Here is a 19484-nt window from a genome sequence, read left to right as displayed (position 1 = left end):
TCAGTGGGTGCATTTTTTGCTTGCTTGTTTTTCACGTGAAGAAGTGGGATTGGTATTATCATGTGCCAGCCGGTAGTGCAGCAGAGTCACTCTTTCAAGAAACTGTGGTGTGCTGTTTGCATGAACAGAACTGACTGCTTTGATCTGGTCACCTGAAAAGATGCCTTTAAGAGGGAAGTGGTAGATGGCCAACTGGCTTGGATGCTTGAAAGAAACTTGATGTACATGGCAGAGAAGAAGTGACATCTAAAGGTTTCTTCTGGGAGAAAGTGCTTCAGGAAGAAGTTCTTCCCTCAGGTAATGACTGCAGTCTGTTTCATTTGGCTGTGAAATGTCTGGGATCTGTGCCTTGCTGTCAAACCAGTAGAGCAAGATATTTTTGTCTGCAGGCCTGTTACATAGCTTGCTTCCTTGTAGTGGGCTGGCCAACAGGAAGAGAAGTACTTCCTTGAGTGCAGCAGTTAGAACACTGTGGCTGGAATGATGAGGCTTAATGAGAGAGCACTAACTATCATGAAAGGGAGGGCCAAGGGGTGACAGTGAGTGAAGGGAACTGTGTGTGATTAGATTGCAGTGAAACAGTGACAGTCCTTAACTCAATCTGTGTGTTCTGAAACTGCTGTCATGCATGCAGGGAAGGATTCTCTTAACCACCTGCACATCTCTTCCGTATCTTCTCTTGCAGCAGTCTACAACTCCAGTTAACCATCTGCTTGTCATTCTTTCCTTGACCTGAATGAAGTTAGACTTGGATTGTACCCCCCTCCCTGAATTATTCCAGTAAGAGTATTTGTGATTATTCTAATGTGTAAATTCTTACTGTTGATTCATCAAAACTAGCTAGATCCAGAGAGGACAAAAAACAACTTCTGTTGTTTTACCAATACCAACAAACTGTGGCATAGCAGCTCTTCTGCCACCCAGGGAGTTGGCTTGAGGAATAAGCTGGTAAATTCTTGCTAGGCTTGCTGACTGTTGGTGAAGGTCAACCCTGCATAGACCATCTGCAGGGTTGACCTTGGCTGGCTGACAGGTGCCCACCAAGCCCCTCTTACTACTCCCCTTCAGCAGAGAGGGGAGAAAATGACTGAAAAGCCCACGGTGTGAGATAAAGACAAGGAGATCACTTGGCTATTACAGTCACAGGCAAGACAGCCTCAACTTGGAGAAGTTAATTTATTGCCATTAAGCAGAGCAGGATAATAAGAAATAAGAAATCTATAAACACCTTCCCCTACCTCTCCCTTCTTCCCAGGCCTAGTTTCACTCTGGATTTTTCCACCTCTCCACCTCTGAGCAGTGCAGGAGACTCAGGGTTGTGTTCAGTTCATCACACGTTGTCTCTGCTGCTTCTTCCTCCTCACACTCTTCCCTCACTCCAGTGTGGGGTCCATGAGATACAGTCCTTTGGGAAGGGACTAGTCCAGTGTGGGTCCCCCAAAGACCACACATCCTGCCAGAAAACCTGGCTCCAGCATGGGCTCCTTTCCACAGGCCAGAAGTCCTGCCAGGAGCCAGTTCTTCTGTGGGCTATCCGTGGACTGCAGCTTCCTTCGGGCCTCTGCCTGCTCCAGTGTGGGGTCCTCCACAGGCTGCAGCTGGATCTCTGCTCCTCTTTGGGCTTCTATGGGCTGCAGGGGGACAGCCGGCCTCACCATGGGCTGCACCACGGGCTGCAGGGGAATCTCTGCTCCAGCATCTGGAGCACCTCCTCCCCTCCTTCCTCACTGACCTATGTCTACAGGGTGGTTTTTCTCATACACTCTTGTTCCTCTCTCCCTGCTGCTATTGTGTTGCTTTTTTTGTTTTATTTCTTTTTATCCTTTTCCAAGTATGTTATATATGTTTGGCCAGCAGTGAGTCCCTCTTGGAGCTGGCTGTCACTGTCTCTGTCTGACATGGTGGCAGCTTCTGGTGTCTTCTCAAAAAAGCCACCCCTGCAGCCCCGACACTGCCAAAACCTTCTGATGTAAACCTAACACACTGACATGCTGACCAAAGGCAGTGCAGGACTGAGAGGGCACCAGGCTTAGCAGGTGCCTGGCCATGGTGTGGAGTCTCTGCTCTTCAGCTGAAGCAGTAACTTTTTACCAACTCTGCCACAGCTGCTGAAACCTTTATCTGTAGGTCATCTTCAGTCAGAAAGCTCAAAGCTACAGCAGGAAGAAGAGTCTGATAAGGAGCTTTGGGGATTGAGTGGGTGCTGAGTGGATGTTGAACCATATTCTGGCCTCCTTTATTTTCAGTGGAGATTTCATTCAGGTGAGAAGCATACCCCACCAGATGCCTCCATATTTGAGGCTAGATGAGTTTAAGGAACTTGAAAAAGTCTTGTGGAGATGTCAGGAAAGCACATCCACATGAAATGCAGTTTTTCCTCCTCTGGAAAGGGAAAGCTGAGGTGGTGCATGTTGGTAGATAGAGAAGGTGAAGAATGCATGGGAATCGCATGAAGCCTTATCTCTGCCTGCAGCCGACACAGACAATTTGGTGACAGATGCGAATCTCCACAAGATGGCAGTGACTATCCATGTTTATACATACATTTATACACACACTGGCTCTGGGAATGCCTTGTGCTTTTCTCGCTCTGACAGCACTGGAGTGATGGTAGTATCTCCAGGTAATAGGCCAGATAGAGGAGAAAGCATAGGGAGTGGGTTCCTTCCTACTATCCAAGTAGCACCATCTGCCTGGCCCCACCAGAACTGGATCATCTAGGGTGGGGTAGATGTGGCAGAGGTGTGAGCACACCCTACTGTAGTGGAGAAGACAGGCATTGGGTCCAACTGGATCCACCAAAATAGTTTTAGACCAGGCTGGGGTCATTTCCCCTCCACTTGAGTCAGTTGATTGCTTCCCTGAGGAAATGTCATGAAGTCTGGTTTTTTTTTCACCTTTCTTTGCATCTGTTTCTAGTCCCTTGGAGAGAGAAGCCTGAGGGAAGAACAAGAGCTGGCACCATGAACAGTCCTCTGAGCTGTGAAGCCTGCTGATAAGGGAAATGCAGTGGTCAGTTTTAGCACCACTTAGCGTAATGGCCCCAAAGGCTTTCTGCTTACTAGGAAGCAGAGCCCATGTTCAGCAGCTAGTGGTAAGGGGTTGAGGACAGGGACATGGAGGCATCTCCCCACACCATTGGTAACAGCCAGCAGCAAGCTAAGCTGTGAGAGACCTGTTCAGAGCTAATGCTGCCTGGCTGGGTGGGGTGTGAGCGATGAACAGCTACAGTCAGGGGTCATGGGAGCAAGGTAAGAGCAAAGGATCCAAGGTATGTCTTCCTTGCTTTACTACAGGCTGCGTCAGGGATGCTGCAGGGTTTAAGGTTGTATTTGATTCATCTGGGGAACAGGGCTTGTGAGAGTGGAGGCTATCTGCACCCTGTTGTCCGGACCCCTCCTGTGGGCACCGACCTCAGAAGATCATGAGAAGGTCAGCAGGCAGCAATGCACTCCAGGTTTCAGCAACCCACAGCTCTTTGCAGCAGTTCCTAGGGCTTCCTGAGGCCACTTTGGTGTGGCAGGCTGTGGTGAACTCCTCAAGGCTGGTCCGCACTGTGTCCTAAGCTCTGGCAGGTTATTGCCACCAGCCCCAGCTTGAATTTGCTTAGGAAGAGGACACAACAGTTGCAATATTTATTAGACTGCAACACCTCTAATCTAGAGACTGTTTCATTTTGCATAGGCAAGAAAATGGTGTTAAGTGGTTAAACCACTACTCTATAAGTAACAATATATATAAATGAAGAGCTATTTAGCCAACACATGATGAAGCCTGCAGCTGTTTGCATTTATGATTATTAAATAAACTCTTCCTCTTGCTCCCATATATTATCCTCAATTAATTGGGATCTTAAACAGCCTCAGAAATCCCAATGTCAAGCCTACTTGCTAAGTGTAACTTAGGCAGCAGCACAGAAAGCCCTGTAGACTGGAGAAAAGCAGCACAAAAAGCCTAGAGACTACTATTGGCACAGCCCCAGCCGTGGGACCACTGAGGAACGGGTGCTGGGCCCTGGGCAGAGCTGACACCCTCTTCCCCTTTGCAAATGCATGCAATGGAGGACTGCTGCAGTGTCAAGGAGAACCTAGCCCCAGGCAATCCCTTGCACACCTTCTGCCAGCCAGTGGGACCACCAAGAGCTGGCCCCCTCCCAGAAAGCCTTTAAGCTCAGCTGCAGAGTGATAATGTTAGCAGAAGGGTGGTGGCAGCCAGTGTTTGCTGCTCACAGACCTTGTGCAGCTGGCCAGAGGAGAGGCTGGACTGCGATGGTACTACCAATGCTCTGCCTAAAAGCACAAGTAGTCATGTACTGGAGAAAGGGCCTATCCTCGCAACATATCGCTGGGCCTTTGCTCCTTGTGGGGCACTGGCACCTTGTTCAACTTTGTTACGCTGATTATATTCATAGAGTTAATTTGCTTCACTAGAGGGGAGAAACATAGAGTTTTTGTGACCTTCAGCCTGCCTCATGCCACTGACACTCTCACTCCCATGACGGTCAAGGAAAAAAAAAAAATCCATGTTTTTAATATTCTCTTTTTATTTTCATCAAGACATTGTGGAAAATTTCAGGTATCTCTCCATAAGCTTTAGGACCTTGAGAACAACGAAGCTCACAGGGAGAAACCACCATGAAACCTCCAGAGAGTGCCAGACAACAGGGGATATTACTGTCATTATTCACATGCTGGCAGCATTGCTTGTGTGTAACAGGAAACTTGGATTTTTCAGAAGGAAATAGCTATGTTCCCCAGTGAAGTCCAGAGGTGGGTCAGGTTTGGGGGGGGTGGGGCAGAGGGGCAGGGGTTGGTTTCACAAAAACCCCTATATTTGGGAGGTAACACAGGCTTGCAAAAATCAGCTGCAATTCTTGAAGCATGAAATCTACACACAGATAGCGAGGGAAAGGTACAGGTCAGTATTTTATGAGAAAGTAGTCTGAGTCAGGACTATTCTGACTGACAAATCTTTCTGCAGCTCTGGCCAAGGGACAGGAACTCCATGTAGTTATTTTTAGTTCATTCCAAAATCACAACTTCAATTGAAGTAAGAGATTGTGAATTCACTGGACTTACAACAATTCCGTATTTTAGGACTTGCAAGGCCTCTGAAAATCTCTCAATAAAAAGCTGACAAACAACAGCAGAACTCTACTCAGTAGATCTGAAGCCTACCTGACAATGATTTTCCACACTGTGCAGTGGTATTAATCCACAGATTTTTCTCATAGGCCAGTTGAAAACCACAGCACTGGACGGAAACCAAACTGGTAATTTGTTCTCCTCAGAAAATCCTACAAAGCAACCAGAACCTCTCCCCTGCTTGTGCCAAGATGCACGATTTCCTCAGTGGCCAGTCAACCTGTATTTCAGGACACGTGTTTCATTCAGTCAGCAAGTGTAGGCTGATATACATCTTAGGTAAATTATCTCTTCTTGTTGACAGAGCATCTAATCCTGGCACCGCAAAGACATTAAGGCCACCTAGGATTCCTCTTCACAGATCAATAATGACACTTAAAAATTAACCAGGAGGTCCTCTGCAGTGGCTAAAGATATATCACCATCAACTTTAACACCTGTCTGTATCCCGTAGTAATAGGTTCTTGTTCTGGCTTTTTCAAGATATTTATTGTTGCAATCTGTGTGTCTCCTTCACTCAGCACCATGTGGGTCCTGGACACCAACTTAAGACAGCTAGGGCCAGCGTATTGATCTCATCATCCAGGAGAGCCAGAGTGAACACCATGGCAAGGTCAACTCTAAGCCTGGACACCAATGGCCAAATTACTCAAGGAAATAAGCGACCTATCCATGCCACCCATACTGTGAGATGTCCTGGGATAAATAAGTGCTTGTAATATTTTGTCTACTCTGTGTTAACTGCAAGGAAGTAAAGAAGAGGGCGTTCCACAAACAGAACTATAACACAAGCAAAGTATCCATTAACATTTATTTTTTCTTTCCAAAAATTTCAGCATAACAGTTATCTACATTTCCTAATGAAAGTAAAATTAAAAAAAGCCAACCATGTGAGGAAGCTGGGAACCCCCAGGGGTTGTTAGCCTATTCTTTGCTCCTTGATAACAGGTTAAAAAAAATTCCTCTTGCCAAGTTTTAGGCCAAATCAATGGGTAAACATTAGTCATTGGATGTGCCATCAGCTAGCAAAACTTTTGCAACTGCTTTTCCTTTCTACAAGCCAACTTGTAGAAAGGTTTAAGTTACTATTAAATCTATTTTTACAGATTTACAGTTCTCATGAGGTTCAACAGTATTAAGGCTTTTTTTTGGGGGGAAGCAACTCTCCAGTTGTTCAAAAGCAAAGCCACTGGCATATAGTTCCATTTACTAGCCCAATTATTAACAGAAGTTATCATCACCAAATATCCAGCGAAAAGACTGAAACATGCCTTTTGATCAGTGATTTGTTAAAAGTACTTAACAAAATCATATTCTCCTGTTCCAGTCTCCCAGGAATATGTGACCTTCAAACTTTTACAATGGCTTTTCCAATATTTTCTCCCTTTAACATTCCAATGAAAGCCATTGGCATGTTCTCGAATCCTTCAGTGACTTGTTCATGGCACTTCACTTTTCCCTGTCAAAAGGAATCAAGGAAATTGCTGAGTTTTCATTCACCAGCTGCTGAGTTTTACCATCTTTGGGAGACTAAATGCAGACAAATTTTCTCCAGTTTGTATGTTTCATCTGAAACATGCAGGCTGGCACACACCAGAGTAACTTTGCAAAACTAGGTAGGCTGTTGTGAGGATCTGCTTTTGTCGCAAGACCTTCTACTTGGGAGTCACAACAGGGAGCAAAAGTCACTGCTATAAAAACACACCAGGACAGATTTAGTGCTACTTGGTCCTCAAAAAACGGACAGGTAGGGGATTATTTCCCCAACACCAGGCCTGTCTCTACCCATAAGGAATTACAGAATTGCAAATCCAGGTAATCAAAAGCTGAACCATCCCAAATCCTCATGTTTGTAAAAGCTAGAGCCTCTTAGCCTTTAAATTCAGCCTCCATTTAGAAAAATAAAATTTAAGAAATTCCCTATAAAGTCCCTTTAAAGCCCAGCTCTTAGTTCCATAAAAACATCGATTCCTGCCAGTAATTTCAGCACAACACTACAGTGGAAATCCTTGCTCATACTACAAATGAAAGGAGACTTATGAATGAGAAAGAGAGGAATTACTCTAAATATAACTCTTCATTGCAAGAGAAGTGTTTTGAATTACTCTGAAAGCATCCTTTTTTGAAACCTACTTGTATTCTGGAATATATCTAAGTCCACAAGATAATTTCACAGGTTTCAATGAAGCTGAAGGGATCAAGCATGTCCACTATGCTTTAAGTGTTCCCAAAAGGCTCAAAGATCAAGTCAGACAGAAGAAAAAGTATCACACTGGGACCTCACCTCAACAGCTATGACAAGAGATCCCTTGCAAAGAGGGAAGCTATGGTGTGAGTACACCTCAAAGAAAACTACCCCTTCCTTCCTTACCTCCATGACCCATTTTAACAGTGCCTTCAGACCTTCCTCCCGGCGGTTATTCCAGCGGAACACCATAAACCCTTCTATTTGAAGCTCTTTGAAGATCACTGGAATCTGAATGTAAGGCCCTGCAGGAGAAAAGAACCAGCAAACCACCTGCAATACCAGTTTCATTTAAAGTAAGACCCAATGCATGGAGAGCTTTTAGCCAGTAAAGACTTTGTTCCAGTCAGAACCAACTGCTATTTTTTACAAACAGACTTTCCAGGACAAAAGACAAAGGATTCATGGACAGATAGCCACACAGGGAAACAAAGTCCTGATTCGTAAAGCTGTGGGACTAAACACCCAAGACTTCTGAAAACAGTTTCATTCAGAAGTGGTCTCAGCTTCACCTAAAGGGCTTCAGCTTCACCCTAAAGGGCTTCGGCTGAACCCTGGAAATACTGCTTTGAAGCTTGTTTGATAGCCTGCCAAGCTCTCATGCTCTTCCTAAATCTCAAGGAAGTTACACACATTAAAAAAACAGTTCCCTCAATCACAAAAATGTGTGATAGTCTCCCCACTCTCAAAAGTCTATCTATATCATTTTTAAAGTGATCTGGGAGTCCAAAGCCAGGCAGTCAAAGAGAATTCAGACCTCCAATTTTTTTCTAGAAGGCAAAGTTGGAAAACATAATGCTATTGAAAGTGAATATTCATCTCAGCCACATTTCCCATCAGTTCCACCAGTAGCTGAAATCTTATGGAAAAAAAGAAAAACTGAAACCTAAGCTGCCCCATCTAAAAACCCAAGGGAAATCCATTCTCTCACCTAAAAGAACATACTGTGTAAATGGCATCATGCCACCACACCTGCCTTCTACTGATCTATAACTGCTGAGAGCCCGGGGGAATCCTGTTTTAAGAAGTAGTTTAGTCTCTCCTTCATTTCTAATCAGCTGATGTCCTCCATCCAACAGGAGTGTGCACAAAGGGGGATGCGTGCATGTACACACAAGGAGTGTGGTCATGCTCCTGCTGTCACAGAGCAGCAATTAGTTACCCGAATGTACACACAGACATACACTCAAATGGCATATGGAAACAACTAACAAAATCTCGAGACTCTCATTATGTCTTTCTCTCTGCCATCACCAAACAGGAAATAAACTTTGATAGAAGAAAACAGGCCCACACCTTTCTGAGGCACAGAGTCATTGTACTGAGAGATGGCTCCACAGACTGCAATCCTTCCATATTTCTTCATCTGGTTGATAGCAATACTGGCAAATTCTCCACCCACCTACAAGAACCAGAGCATGTACAGAATTAGAGACAATCCAGTGCTTGGCATTGACTGCCAAAACCTGACAACCTTGCATTGCACCTACAGGTTTAATCAAGGGGTAGAGGTGAGTTCCACTACTCCAAAGACTCAGCGGCTAAAGAAACCCTTATACTCAGTCAACATCTATGAGGGCTCCATGCCACTTCTTCTAGAAATGAGTTATGAACACAGGGAATCGGTTTTAATTATGAATCTGCTTCACAAAGCTTGGTAGAACTTGCCCTTAGAACCCTCCTCCTAAGAGGTATATCTAGGGGCACTAAGAAGCACTACCTCTGCTTTTCCTCCACGTGAGTCTGCACATTTACCTCCTCACATCACGGTGATGTAAAGTTTTTACTTAATTATTATCTTCTGGGAAATAGGGCTGTGCTGTGGTCAGAAGCTTTTAATGGAGAAAAGCTGTGAGAAAATGTACTGCAATACAAAAGCTGGAAGTGAGAGGGAAGGGAACAGACCTGACCATAAAACCTATTTAAGACCTTAGCAGCACAGGACGTGAAATTTGGAAGGGTGAGGCAAAGCAACCAGGAGCTTGTGCCTGTAAGGGTCGGTCAGAAAACCAGTATTGTCTCAACCTTGTCATCGAGGACTTCCAGGTGGACTATGGACTAGATCTGGCCTAAAAGTTAGGCTCACAACTTGACATGAGTTGCTGCGAGCAGCCTGCCTGAGATGCAGTTGTTTGGTTTTTTTTCCGGGAATATAACAGAACTGTTATGGACAAGGCCGACTCTGGCCTAACAACAAAATGTACAACATCCTTGAAACAGCGAACAGAGTGGTGCGGAGGTGCCACGGCTCATCCCTGTTGTCAAAACTGGCAGAGATAACTGTGCAGCTGCTATCGAGGAGGATGAATCACAACTGCTGTCTCAAAAACACAGTGGGAAAGTGCCCTTTAACTGAACTTTTTTGTACAAAAAACCACACTTCTATCCTAAGGGTCGAGAGCAGGCGGAGATCCCTGAAGTAAGGAGGAGCAAGGTTTGCTACTTGGCACAAAAGGTCAACCCCTAACAACAAGACCCCCAAAGAGCTCTCCCCACCAAGGATCGACATCAACATCGATTGTGAGGACCGGCGGGACGCTGCTTGGATCTGGGACCATAGGGACGCCTTGGACCCGCGGTGGTAGCTATTGTCCTTTTTTTTTTCCTGTCTTTACTTTTCCTTTTCCCTCCCTTTCACCTATCGCATGCTGCTTTACGGGCAAAATAATAAAGTTCATGCTGTTTGATGGAAATCAACCCCTTTGGCGTGTTCGCCGTAATTTTGCATTTCGAGATCGCACTAAAAGAACCATCATGAGTCCTGAGTGGGCCGTGACACTGCCACAGGGGCAAATGCTTTCCCCTGGCACCCTGCATTCATATAAATTGCCAGGGAAAGGTGGATGCATTGCAATCCACACAGAATGACAGCGCCATCGTTCCTGGATCGGTGGACAGACTGCTAAGAGAAAGACATGCTAAAGGTATGATGATGGCTGCCCTTTAAACCAGTCAGCTAGCCAGGGAGTTTTAGCCCAGTATCTCAGCTAATACTGCTATGCCAGGTATTATATTATCGGGCATAATGCATACATTAGCTGTACTAGGAAATTAAAAAAGCCAGGGCTTGCTCTCTGGCTTGAAGCTGATCTGACATGGTTTGACTGTGTCTGTACTGTTCAACTCTCTTAGCCTCCAAAACTAGATGGTCACATTCAAACAGCCTATCGAGAACAGTCCACAGCCCCCATTAACGTCATCTGTACTTGAGAGAGGTCAGAAACTCTCGGTGGGCCACTCCAGCAATTTTACAAGTGGGCCTTGTAACTGTTTTGTTTACAGGTACCGGTGTAGCCACATGGACCATGTAACATGGGGCCATCTATGCTTGCTCCCCTTCCAGCAACGCCAGAGAACTGCCTGTGGTCCAAGGCAGGGCCAGGAATGGATGCAAGCACGCTCTATTAAATGTTTACTGTGACCCTCACCTCCCCCAAAAGTGCCATACTTTCCAAAGAGTGAAGATAAGCTTCTTTCTCTCCATTAACAAACACTGCCAAGAATCCAGCCTTTGTTCTTTCTGTACTGCCCAAGTCAGCCACAGAAGTAAGTGTAGGAAAGGAAGAGGAAAGCAGGAAGCTCTTACAGAGACCATTTCTCAATTAAATGAAACTCAATATCAAGTTCCAGGTGTATACAATATGGAGTTCCTGCTGTAGTTTAAGGAAAATGACAGTCTCCTCAGGGCAAGGCCCTCTCTCAAACTCACATTGTCAAAAAAACAGTCATAGCCATCAGGAGAGGCTTTGCGCAGTGCTTCATCCAAAGATGGAACAGTCTTGTAATTAAAGGCTTCATCAAAGCCTAATTTTTTCAGATAGGCAACCTTCTCATCTGAGCCAGCACAGCCAACCACTTTGCAACCCTGTAAGGAAAGGAGAACAACATTTCTAAACATCTTGTCATAACACAGGCTGACACTCACACAGTGCTGGGCGCAGCGCTCACCCTTAAAGTCAGGCTGTTGTCACCATAGGAATACCTGAGCTCTAGGAAACATTCAGCTAACTTTGCTACATCTTCAGGAGCTTGTCCCATCACAAGACATTACTGTAGGCATGCCTTCGGGGATGCTTGCCCTCCTTATCATTCACAGCCTTGTTCCTCTGTCTCCCAGGTGAGCCTTCCGAGGAGCAAGTATGAGCGGTTCAAGGCACTCACCCCAATTTTAGCGAGCTGCCCCACTACAGAGCCCACAGCGCCAGCTGCAGCATTAACTAGCACTGTCTCTCCTGGCTTCATCTTGCAAACCTCCATCAGACCAAAATACGCAGTGAGGCTGTGAAGAAAAAGAAAGAATGGTCAGTGAGGAATAAAAGACGCCAGACACAGAGATATGACTTGATCACATTGAACTAAAATATTGTCTGAACAAGATTCAGTTTTCCTCATTCTTTATGAAATACAAACATTAACCTAAACTTCTTAATTTGGCTTTTTTACAGCCATCCTAGAAAAAAAAAAAAACAAAACAGATGATACACTATTGGGAAACAGGATGCTGTGGCAGAAGTCTCCCTTAGGTGAGAACAGCTTTCCTTTCCAAAAGGAGAAACACAGAGACAACTCTCTAAGGTGACAACTCAGTTAGGCACTGGAAGAGAGTAAATCCAAGCTAGGCAGAGGTCATAGTCAGCTGATATCTACTAGACTGAGGCAAAGATTAAATGATACTCATTACAAATCAAAGCTGGCAGAAAAAGAAAAAAATGGTTGCAAAACCTTGCTGAACTGATGGGCACACTGCTCCTGAGGACTACTGTCCACAGCTATGGCTACCGGGTGAATAGTAATCTGTACGAAGCATTGAAGTTTAGCTCAAGCATGTCCCACTGATCACATAAATACTAAATGACATCAGGGTCTACAAGCTTTCTGAAGCAGTGTGATCAACTGGCACAGAATCCCAACAAATTTTTCTTCTAAATTTAAGCTTAGAGCTTCCCACTGGGTCTGAACCAAAAGGGTGAACTGAATTAATCTATCAATCAGCTGTCTAGAAAAACATGCATCTTGCCTGATGTCAAAGTGAAATCCAAGAAGTTGTGTCACACACAACGTTACAATAATTTTGAAGCCTTCCGTGCTAACGACTGACCAAGTCCTGACCTCTCATATAAAATACAGAGAAAGGGAGAAGAAATGTGAGACAATGACTGAGAGAGAGCAATACTGAGTATGGATTCTGAAGCACAGCAGTTCTGTCTGATGTAGTGCAACTTAAAGGACTTCTGTTTTGCTGCACGACATGACAGCAACCTTTTGAGATTCTGGGGACCATTCTGGAAATATGGTGATAGCAGAAGAGTCCAATCAGCAAAAGCAGACTAGTTCAGTGAAGTTTAAGTCTTTCCACTGAGGTTAACTCAGATAGACCTAGATTTTTTCCAGCCCCTCCTGGACCCTCTTACTACCTTATTACAACTCCTCAAGGAGAGGCATCATAATCTCCAAGGCAAATCTCCTCTGATCTAGAGCATGGACCAAACTTCAGGCCCTCTCTCTACAGGGTAAGGGCATCTGGAAGCACATGTTTTTTACCAGAGTGAGCAGACAACATACTGGTAGAACAAGATTAGCGAAAAAGTCATACAGATAGGAGGAAACATTCTGCACAGCAAAATCCAGGGGATAGCTGCCTCTGGATCTCAAAACTCACCCTGGCATGCCAACTGTCCCAAGAGCCAGAGATTTGGGGAGTGATTCTGGCCAACTGGAAGGAAGGAGCTCTAGGTCTTTCCCATCAGAGATGAAATGAGTTCTCCAGCCACTTCTACCCACAACAAAGGCCCCTACTGTGAAAGCAGGATTCTTGCTTTCTACAATCCTGTTTAAAAGAAGAAGAAAAAAACACCACTCTGTGAGAGACAAACCACTACTGGCTCTCTCCTCCTTTATTCCTGTTGCCCTGTGATGTAGGAGAAAAGAAATAGGACACTTAGTCCATACGTGCTGATGCTGTAGGCTTCTGATGTCTTTCCTGAAATGTCTACAATCTCTCATCATCAGGGGGATATTGGGTAAGATGATTATAGACTCAGCCCTGCCCACAACAAAACCAATGCTCCCACATGGATGCTGCCTTTTTTTTTGACTAGCACCAGCCTAGTATGAATTCAGACCAGGCTTTTGAGTTAGAATGGGGAAAAGAGGAGGCTGAGATTAAAGGCTGGAAAATAAAGGAGTCACAGATAGGCTGTAACAAGCAGTTCCATTCTCAGACAACCTGCATCTCATTTAAAGGTTGACGATCCTGAAGATGGGCCCTCTTGGGGTGATAAAATCAGACAGAAGTACCTACTAACAGGGAAAGTTCATACTCTCAGTGTCTCTATGCCAAATGATGAATCAATTTTCTCAGCCCAACAGGAAAACTACATTGGGAAGGGGTAGGTAAGCATCTTTGAAATATTGGAAACAGTTGGCCTTTTGTTCAGCAGACTTGGTGGTTAATTTATCCCAGCTCTCAGAGTTCCTGCAGAGAAACACAAGAGCCAAAGGCCACAGGTGTTCCTGGGCAGCAACTTAGAGACAGCACAGCAGGAGCAAGCTGACAAAGGGAAACATCTGTGTTTTCCTTTTTAAATTACCATAAGCTTGGAAAAGGATGGATTTAAGGTTAGATAACCCTTTGGCTACACCTAGAGCTGTATCTTCGGTGATGCTGAGATATTCACAACTGGAGTAGATAGCATGCATGGTTTTGAGTATGCAACTACTAGCACGTCAGATTTTAAAACGTGAAGTTCACACTTACGGCAGTCCTTCATGCCTCTGCTTGTAAAAACTTCCTTTGAAAACATTATCACCAAAAATAACATATTGATTGTATCAGAAGCCTAAACGCTCTCTAAAAAGGCAAAAGAGGTTCTTAGATGAAAAACACATTCCAATCAATTACAAATAACAATATAGTTGTGGAAGTTGCAGACTCACATCAAGAACAGGTAATGCAGATTGCAGATGACTCGAATGTCAGTACATTCCTTCAAGATCTGCCATGTGTATGGATAACAAAAACTGAAGATCTCACCTGGCAACCTGTGTGCCTATCATTATGTCCCCTTCCTTCATGTCCCTTCGACTGTAAGGTCTGTAACACAGGCAGAGAGATGGTTTACTGTAAGCAACTTTAACAATGTTCCAGATACACTATGAAGTAGTAGCTATTGTCTGACCCAGAAAGAGAGTGTGGTGGTTTGGCCCTCGTCACCACACAGCTTCTCACTCAGCCTCCCCCCTACACAGTGGGGGAGAGAAATTGGGAAGAAAGGAAAAGTCGTGGCTTGAAATGAAGACAGTTTACTAAAATAACAAAGGAAAACTACAATAATAACAAAAATATTAGGACATTAATATATACAAAATTAACAGCGTACAATTTCTCACCACCCAATGTCTGAATGACCGATACAGCCCATCCCAAGCAGCGATCACGAAAATGACACCAAGCAGCAAGCAAAGGAGCGAAAGCGAGCCAGCAAGGTAGAGGGAATGATGCCAGCAGGCGAGAGAGATGGCAAGATGGATGCCAGCATGGATGCCTCCTCCCATGGGCAACCCCCACTTATATACTGAGCATGACATTTATGGCATGGAATACTCTCTTTGGCCAGTTTGGGTCAGTTATTCTGTCTGTCTTTTGCCCAGCTTCCTGCATCTGCACATTAACAAGACTTGGAAAGCCAGACATAGTCCTTGGTCTCATTAACAACAACTCGTATCATCAGAGTGTTTTTATCAACATTCTTCACCTCTGAAATCCAAAACACACTGGCTACTGAGAGGAAAATTAACTTCATCCCTGTCAAAATCAGGACAGAGAGCATAAGCAGCAATGTTGAACAAACTGCAAAGAGCTTGTCATTATAATGACATAACTAAGTGTTTTCCATAGCCAGCTACTTGAGCATTGCATCTTGACCAAAGATGGATCAAAGATGGTCTTGACCAACACTGGGCTAGAGTGTTGGGGACATGATAGCATTAATCTTCCCAGCATGGTCCACCACTACAAGAAGGCTGAGACTCTAAAGAACTATCTTGGACAATAGGGTCCACCAGACTTCTTCAAATTACCCACTCTCCCTATGCGTGAACTACCCCCTATTAACCTGGGTATATCAGCGATTTCCTACTTAGAATATGTATCCTTAAGTACAAGGTTGGCGAGATAAGTGAAGCAGCTATTGCAACAGGGCTGCAGTCTCATTTGAATCCATTGCATTCCAGTGGAAGAGACATGACAAGGGACAACAGCAAAGCCTGAGAAAAGTCTAGGGCTCCAGCATCATTATCCTAATGTCTGGCTAAATCTGGCACAGCTCCATATTTGGAGTCTTGTAATTTACACATATTTTATAAAAAGGAGACAAAGGCACCCGGGACTCTGGCAACAGGGAGTGCTCCCAGTACTTGATCTTTTGAGGTTTAAGTGGGAGATCAAATGAGGTATCTCAGACAGCAATTTAAAAAGAAGAAAAAGAGATACCTCATGTAGGGATCAACGCTGAGAAACACTGATTCAAGCAGCAACTCTGCAACAAAATACAAAGCAAATTCCTGGGTGTTAGCAGTGCAGTAAAGCATAGTTTCCACAAGTCAGTCTTTCAACAAAAGCTGCAGGAATTCCTGACAGCTCAAAAACCCCATATGCCATCATCCCTTAGGAAAAAAAACTACCAGAAACAACTACTACATTCATTAACTCTGTCTGGATCATCGCTGTGCTGTTACAAAAAACACTTCCTGTAGAGTCTCTTTAGCAGGCTACCTTCTTTTCAACCGTGTTTTTCTTTATCTGCCTCCTACCTCTAGAGAAGGCTCAAGAGGCCAGATCCCCTAAGTAGAACACTAACTTACCTTCGGTCTAGATAAAAAATGCCTTTCCATGATTCGGCCAGCAGAGGGTGATGAAACCTTGGCACAGGTCAAATACAAACACTACTTTGCTGCCCTAAACAGAAAGCATTAGGCTCTCTTTTCTAGGTAGCTTAATCCACCTTACTGCCTCTAATACCCCTAGTACTTGTGAAATATACTGTTAAACAAATTTTAATTTAAATTCTCATTCACACAGCAGTTTTAGCTGTTCATCTCCACCTAATAATACTTTTCATTGCCTGTGCCGCAGTGGTCTAGCTAGTACAAGCTAGAAATATATTCAGATATAAATATTTTCCTATTACTCAGAGTGAGCAGGAAGAATAATCAAACCCACGTAACTTAACAAGAAAGGCCATCTCCTTGAAAAGTGTTACTCTAGTATGAAGTTATGCCTCTTCTTGCTGTAAGGATTAAAACAGGAAGGAAGAAATGGCTCCACGTTCTTAAACACCCACAGGCGGGACATTTTAAAGTGTGTCTGAATGCTATAGAACTACTCATGCTATGAAAATCCTTCAAATTACATGTAAGCAGAAATCACCTTTCAAACCTTTAAGTTGCAAAGAGAACTAGTACTTTAATGTCATTTCTTTGACGCACCTTCTAAACTGGCGTAAACTTTGTAGAGGACAAGTGACAGAGTGAGGTTCAAGACAGCATGGTATGGATGTCTCTATGTAACGCCAAAAATTAAGGTTCATTCTTTTATCAACAGCTCTTGCATAAAATAAGTTATCATATTCCCTACCCTTTCCAAAACAGAAACACATGAATAAAACCTGTGCATTTTTTTCTCTTTTTTATTCACTCTCTCTTGCTGTCACAACAGGTCAAATATAACAGATAAGCACTGTTAAAAAAAACCAACCAGATGCTGAATGCAGACAGAAGTCTTGCCCGGTAGCATCTTAAAATGAAAGATCAGCCTGCCTTGACTCCAGCCCCAAGGCCTCCCTGCTGCAGGCTCACTCCCATCCCAGTCACTCTGCTCTCCCCCAGCACCATCCTCAATACCTTCCCTATCAGCACGAAAAAATACAATGAAAATCTGCTCCAAGAGGCTACTATCTTCTCCAGCTCTCTCCAAATAATTTTGCAAAATAAAGTATATTAAAACCTTCCACCAATAAAGCAGATTTGGGTTTTACTACAGTTATCTCATTTGCTCTGTGTCACGGTTCACTCCTCTCTTTCTAAATTAAATAAATTCTGTTTCCTTGTGGCTGTCAGTTTTGAGGGCGTATCACTTCAGCAGTTTCCTCCAGAAAGCTTTATTTGCAAACACATTCGAATGCCTTTGCCATCAGGCACCATGTGTGATTAGGCAGAGTGAGGGTGTGACAGGCATCCTGCAGCCACTGCGCATTAGAGTAAGAAGAGCTCAGCCACTGTTTCTAAAGATATTATCAGAAGACAGCGTGTCTTAAAACCCAGCAAATTCATCAGCATACATGTTCTTGAGAAACCGCCCTTCTCTGCTAAGGTGCATGGCTTGCCACAAGCTATGCCAACCCATTTTTGAAAATCTAAGTCAGATAAACATACAAGCCGTTCTACACATGCAGTGCCATTTGTCAGCACCAGACAACCTCCAGAAAACGTAAGAACAGGTGGCACTCCACTTACGTCCATCCTTTAGGTCTGGCAGCTCTATCTTTTTCAGGTCGAAGTCGCTGGTTTTGGGGAAACCCTCAAAATGCTTCTTCAGAACCCAGGCCTTGGCAGTCACCATCCTGCAAGACAAACAGCATGGCCAAAAAGCGCCTTTCAAAGAGACGCCCAATGGTGCTGGGCTACTCATGGGGCCTTGTTTAGACTTTATGAAGAAGAAAAGTATCTCGATAACTTGCTGTCACAGGAGACAGCTTCTGTTTGCATACTGTGGCAGTATCACTGGATCAAGAAAACATTTGAAAAGCCTCCTAATTGCCTAGTCAACCCAGAGCTTTTTGTGACCAGCCAGACCTCCTTGCCTGTTGGCAGCAAGCCCTGGTGTGGGAAGTCAGCCCCAGCAAGATGTACGGCTCCCACTCTAAAGAAATTGAAGAGGGAAAATCTACCAGTTTAAGGAGAAAAAAAGTCCTGGAAGGAAAACAAATGGAAAACTTAAACTCACTCTTTTGTCTTGATTACACGGGGTGAGTACTGAACGTAAACTTCCACAAGCTTGAAACAAAGTGCAAATGAGAAATACAAAGGTAAGAAAGACCTCTTTCTGTGACACCCCATATGTTAAAAGAAAACACATCTGCAGTTGCAAGCTCAGAGCTTGGAACTGGGAGCACATTGTCACCAGCATTTTCCATAGAAGATGGAAACAAACAAATGACTTGCTCTTGTTTTACCCTCACAGCCCCTTTTTCCCTCCTACAAGCAAGCACATCAACAAGGGCAAAGAAATAAAAGTTTATACTTAGAGCATGCAGGTGGAAAACCGTGTGTTCTGCTGACAAGGCCAGTCAGAAACCTTCTGCACCCAACTCCGTCAGTAGCTGGACTCCTTCAGTCACACACTTCCTAAAAGGCAAAGACAACTGCTTTTATCAACAGAAAGGTACCGCCCTCAGTCCACTTCCTGAAGTGGAAATGTAAACCCTCAGTAAACTTTGCACAGGGCACGTACAATGTGATTCACCTTTCCCCTACTGAGATTTGAGATCATCCTTACAGATGGCTCCAATCCAGCATCCAGTCAGTTGCACAGGAATTTTCTGCAATATGCCAAGCTAAATACACAAAACCCACGGTCCTAGAAACCACAAAATAGTGCAATCTGGAGACCAAGACTATCCTCCAGAGTAGGAATTTCTTCAAACCACATTTTACCAGTCCAGCCCTAAAACTCTTAATAGTTCTGCCACTGAGGGAAAAAATATCTAATTAAAAATGAATGTGAAATTCATCATTCAACCCATCATTTAACATAGCAAACGATCCATATGGACACCACTATCACAAGGGAACACGATCATGACATTTATTTAGTGAAATGCCGGCAGGGTCTCAAAGGACATCCATACTCACATGTGTGCTCTGGTATCTTCACTGTTGCCAGAGCACACACCAAAGGACCAGAGCTTGTGTGGACACGCCTCTGTGTGCATATGTCTCTGCATGCTGGGATCTTTTAGCATTGCAGAGTCACCTTAACAAACAGTAGCAAGCTTTGGCATTTTGCCTCAACTGTGTTTCAATGAGGCATGTGGCAG

General features: G+C 44.2%; 1 protein-coding gene across 2 annotated transcripts; it reads right to left on the bottom strand.

Annotated features, from left to right (window-relative positions):
• Positions 1–5925: 5925 nt before the first annotated feature.
• On the bottom strand, positions 5926–18823 carry PTGR1 (prostaglandin reductase 1). Of its 2 annotated transcripts, XM_086770954.1 has the most exons (10): positions 18689–18823; positions 17902–18008; positions 15881–15926; positions 14423–14482; positions 13049–13216; positions 11551–11668; positions 11099–11254; positions 8686–8791; positions 7516–7634; positions 5926–6603 (listed from the first exon to the last, which is right to left on the bottom strand). In XM_086770954.1, exons 2-10 carry the CDS (start codon positions 18005–18007, stop codon positions 6493–6495), a joined length of 990 nt encoding a protein of 329 aa, XP_086627080.1. In that variant the 5' UTR covers position 18008; positions 18689–18823; the 3' UTR covers positions 5926–6492. The 2 variants fall into 2 exon arrangements, with proteins under 2 accessions (XP_086627080.1, XP_086627081.1); XM_086770955.1 differs by lacking the exon at positions 13049–13216.
• Between the last annotated feature and the right edge of the window lie 661 nt (positions 18824–19484).

Source organism: Chlamydotis macqueenii, chromosome Z (genome assembly GCF_036417535.1).
Source record: "Chlamydotis macqueenii isolate bChlMac1 chromosome Z, bChlMac1.mat, whole genome shotgun sequence".
Lineage (NCBI taxonomy): Eukaryota > Metazoa > Chordata > Aves > Otidiformes > Otididae > Chlamydotis > Chlamydotis macqueenii.
This window is presented reverse-complemented; position numbering and strand designations above follow the sequence as displayed.

Excerpts from the sequence above, each read along its gene's own strand:
- PTGR1 (XM_086770954.1), bottom strand. The coding sequence starts at position 18,007 with ATGGTGACTGCCAAGGCCTGGGTTCTGAAGAAGCATTTTGAGGGTTTC. Across the intron at positions 15,927-17,901 it reads GCCAGACCTAAAGGATGGAC|AGTTGCTGCTTGAATCAGTG; the intron begins GTAAGTGGAGTG and ends ATTTTGTTGCAG. Across the intron at positions 8,792-11,098 it reads ATGACTGTTTTTTTGACAAT|GTGGGTGGAGAATTTGCCAG; the intron begins GTGAGTTTGAGA and ends TGGTTCTTGTAG.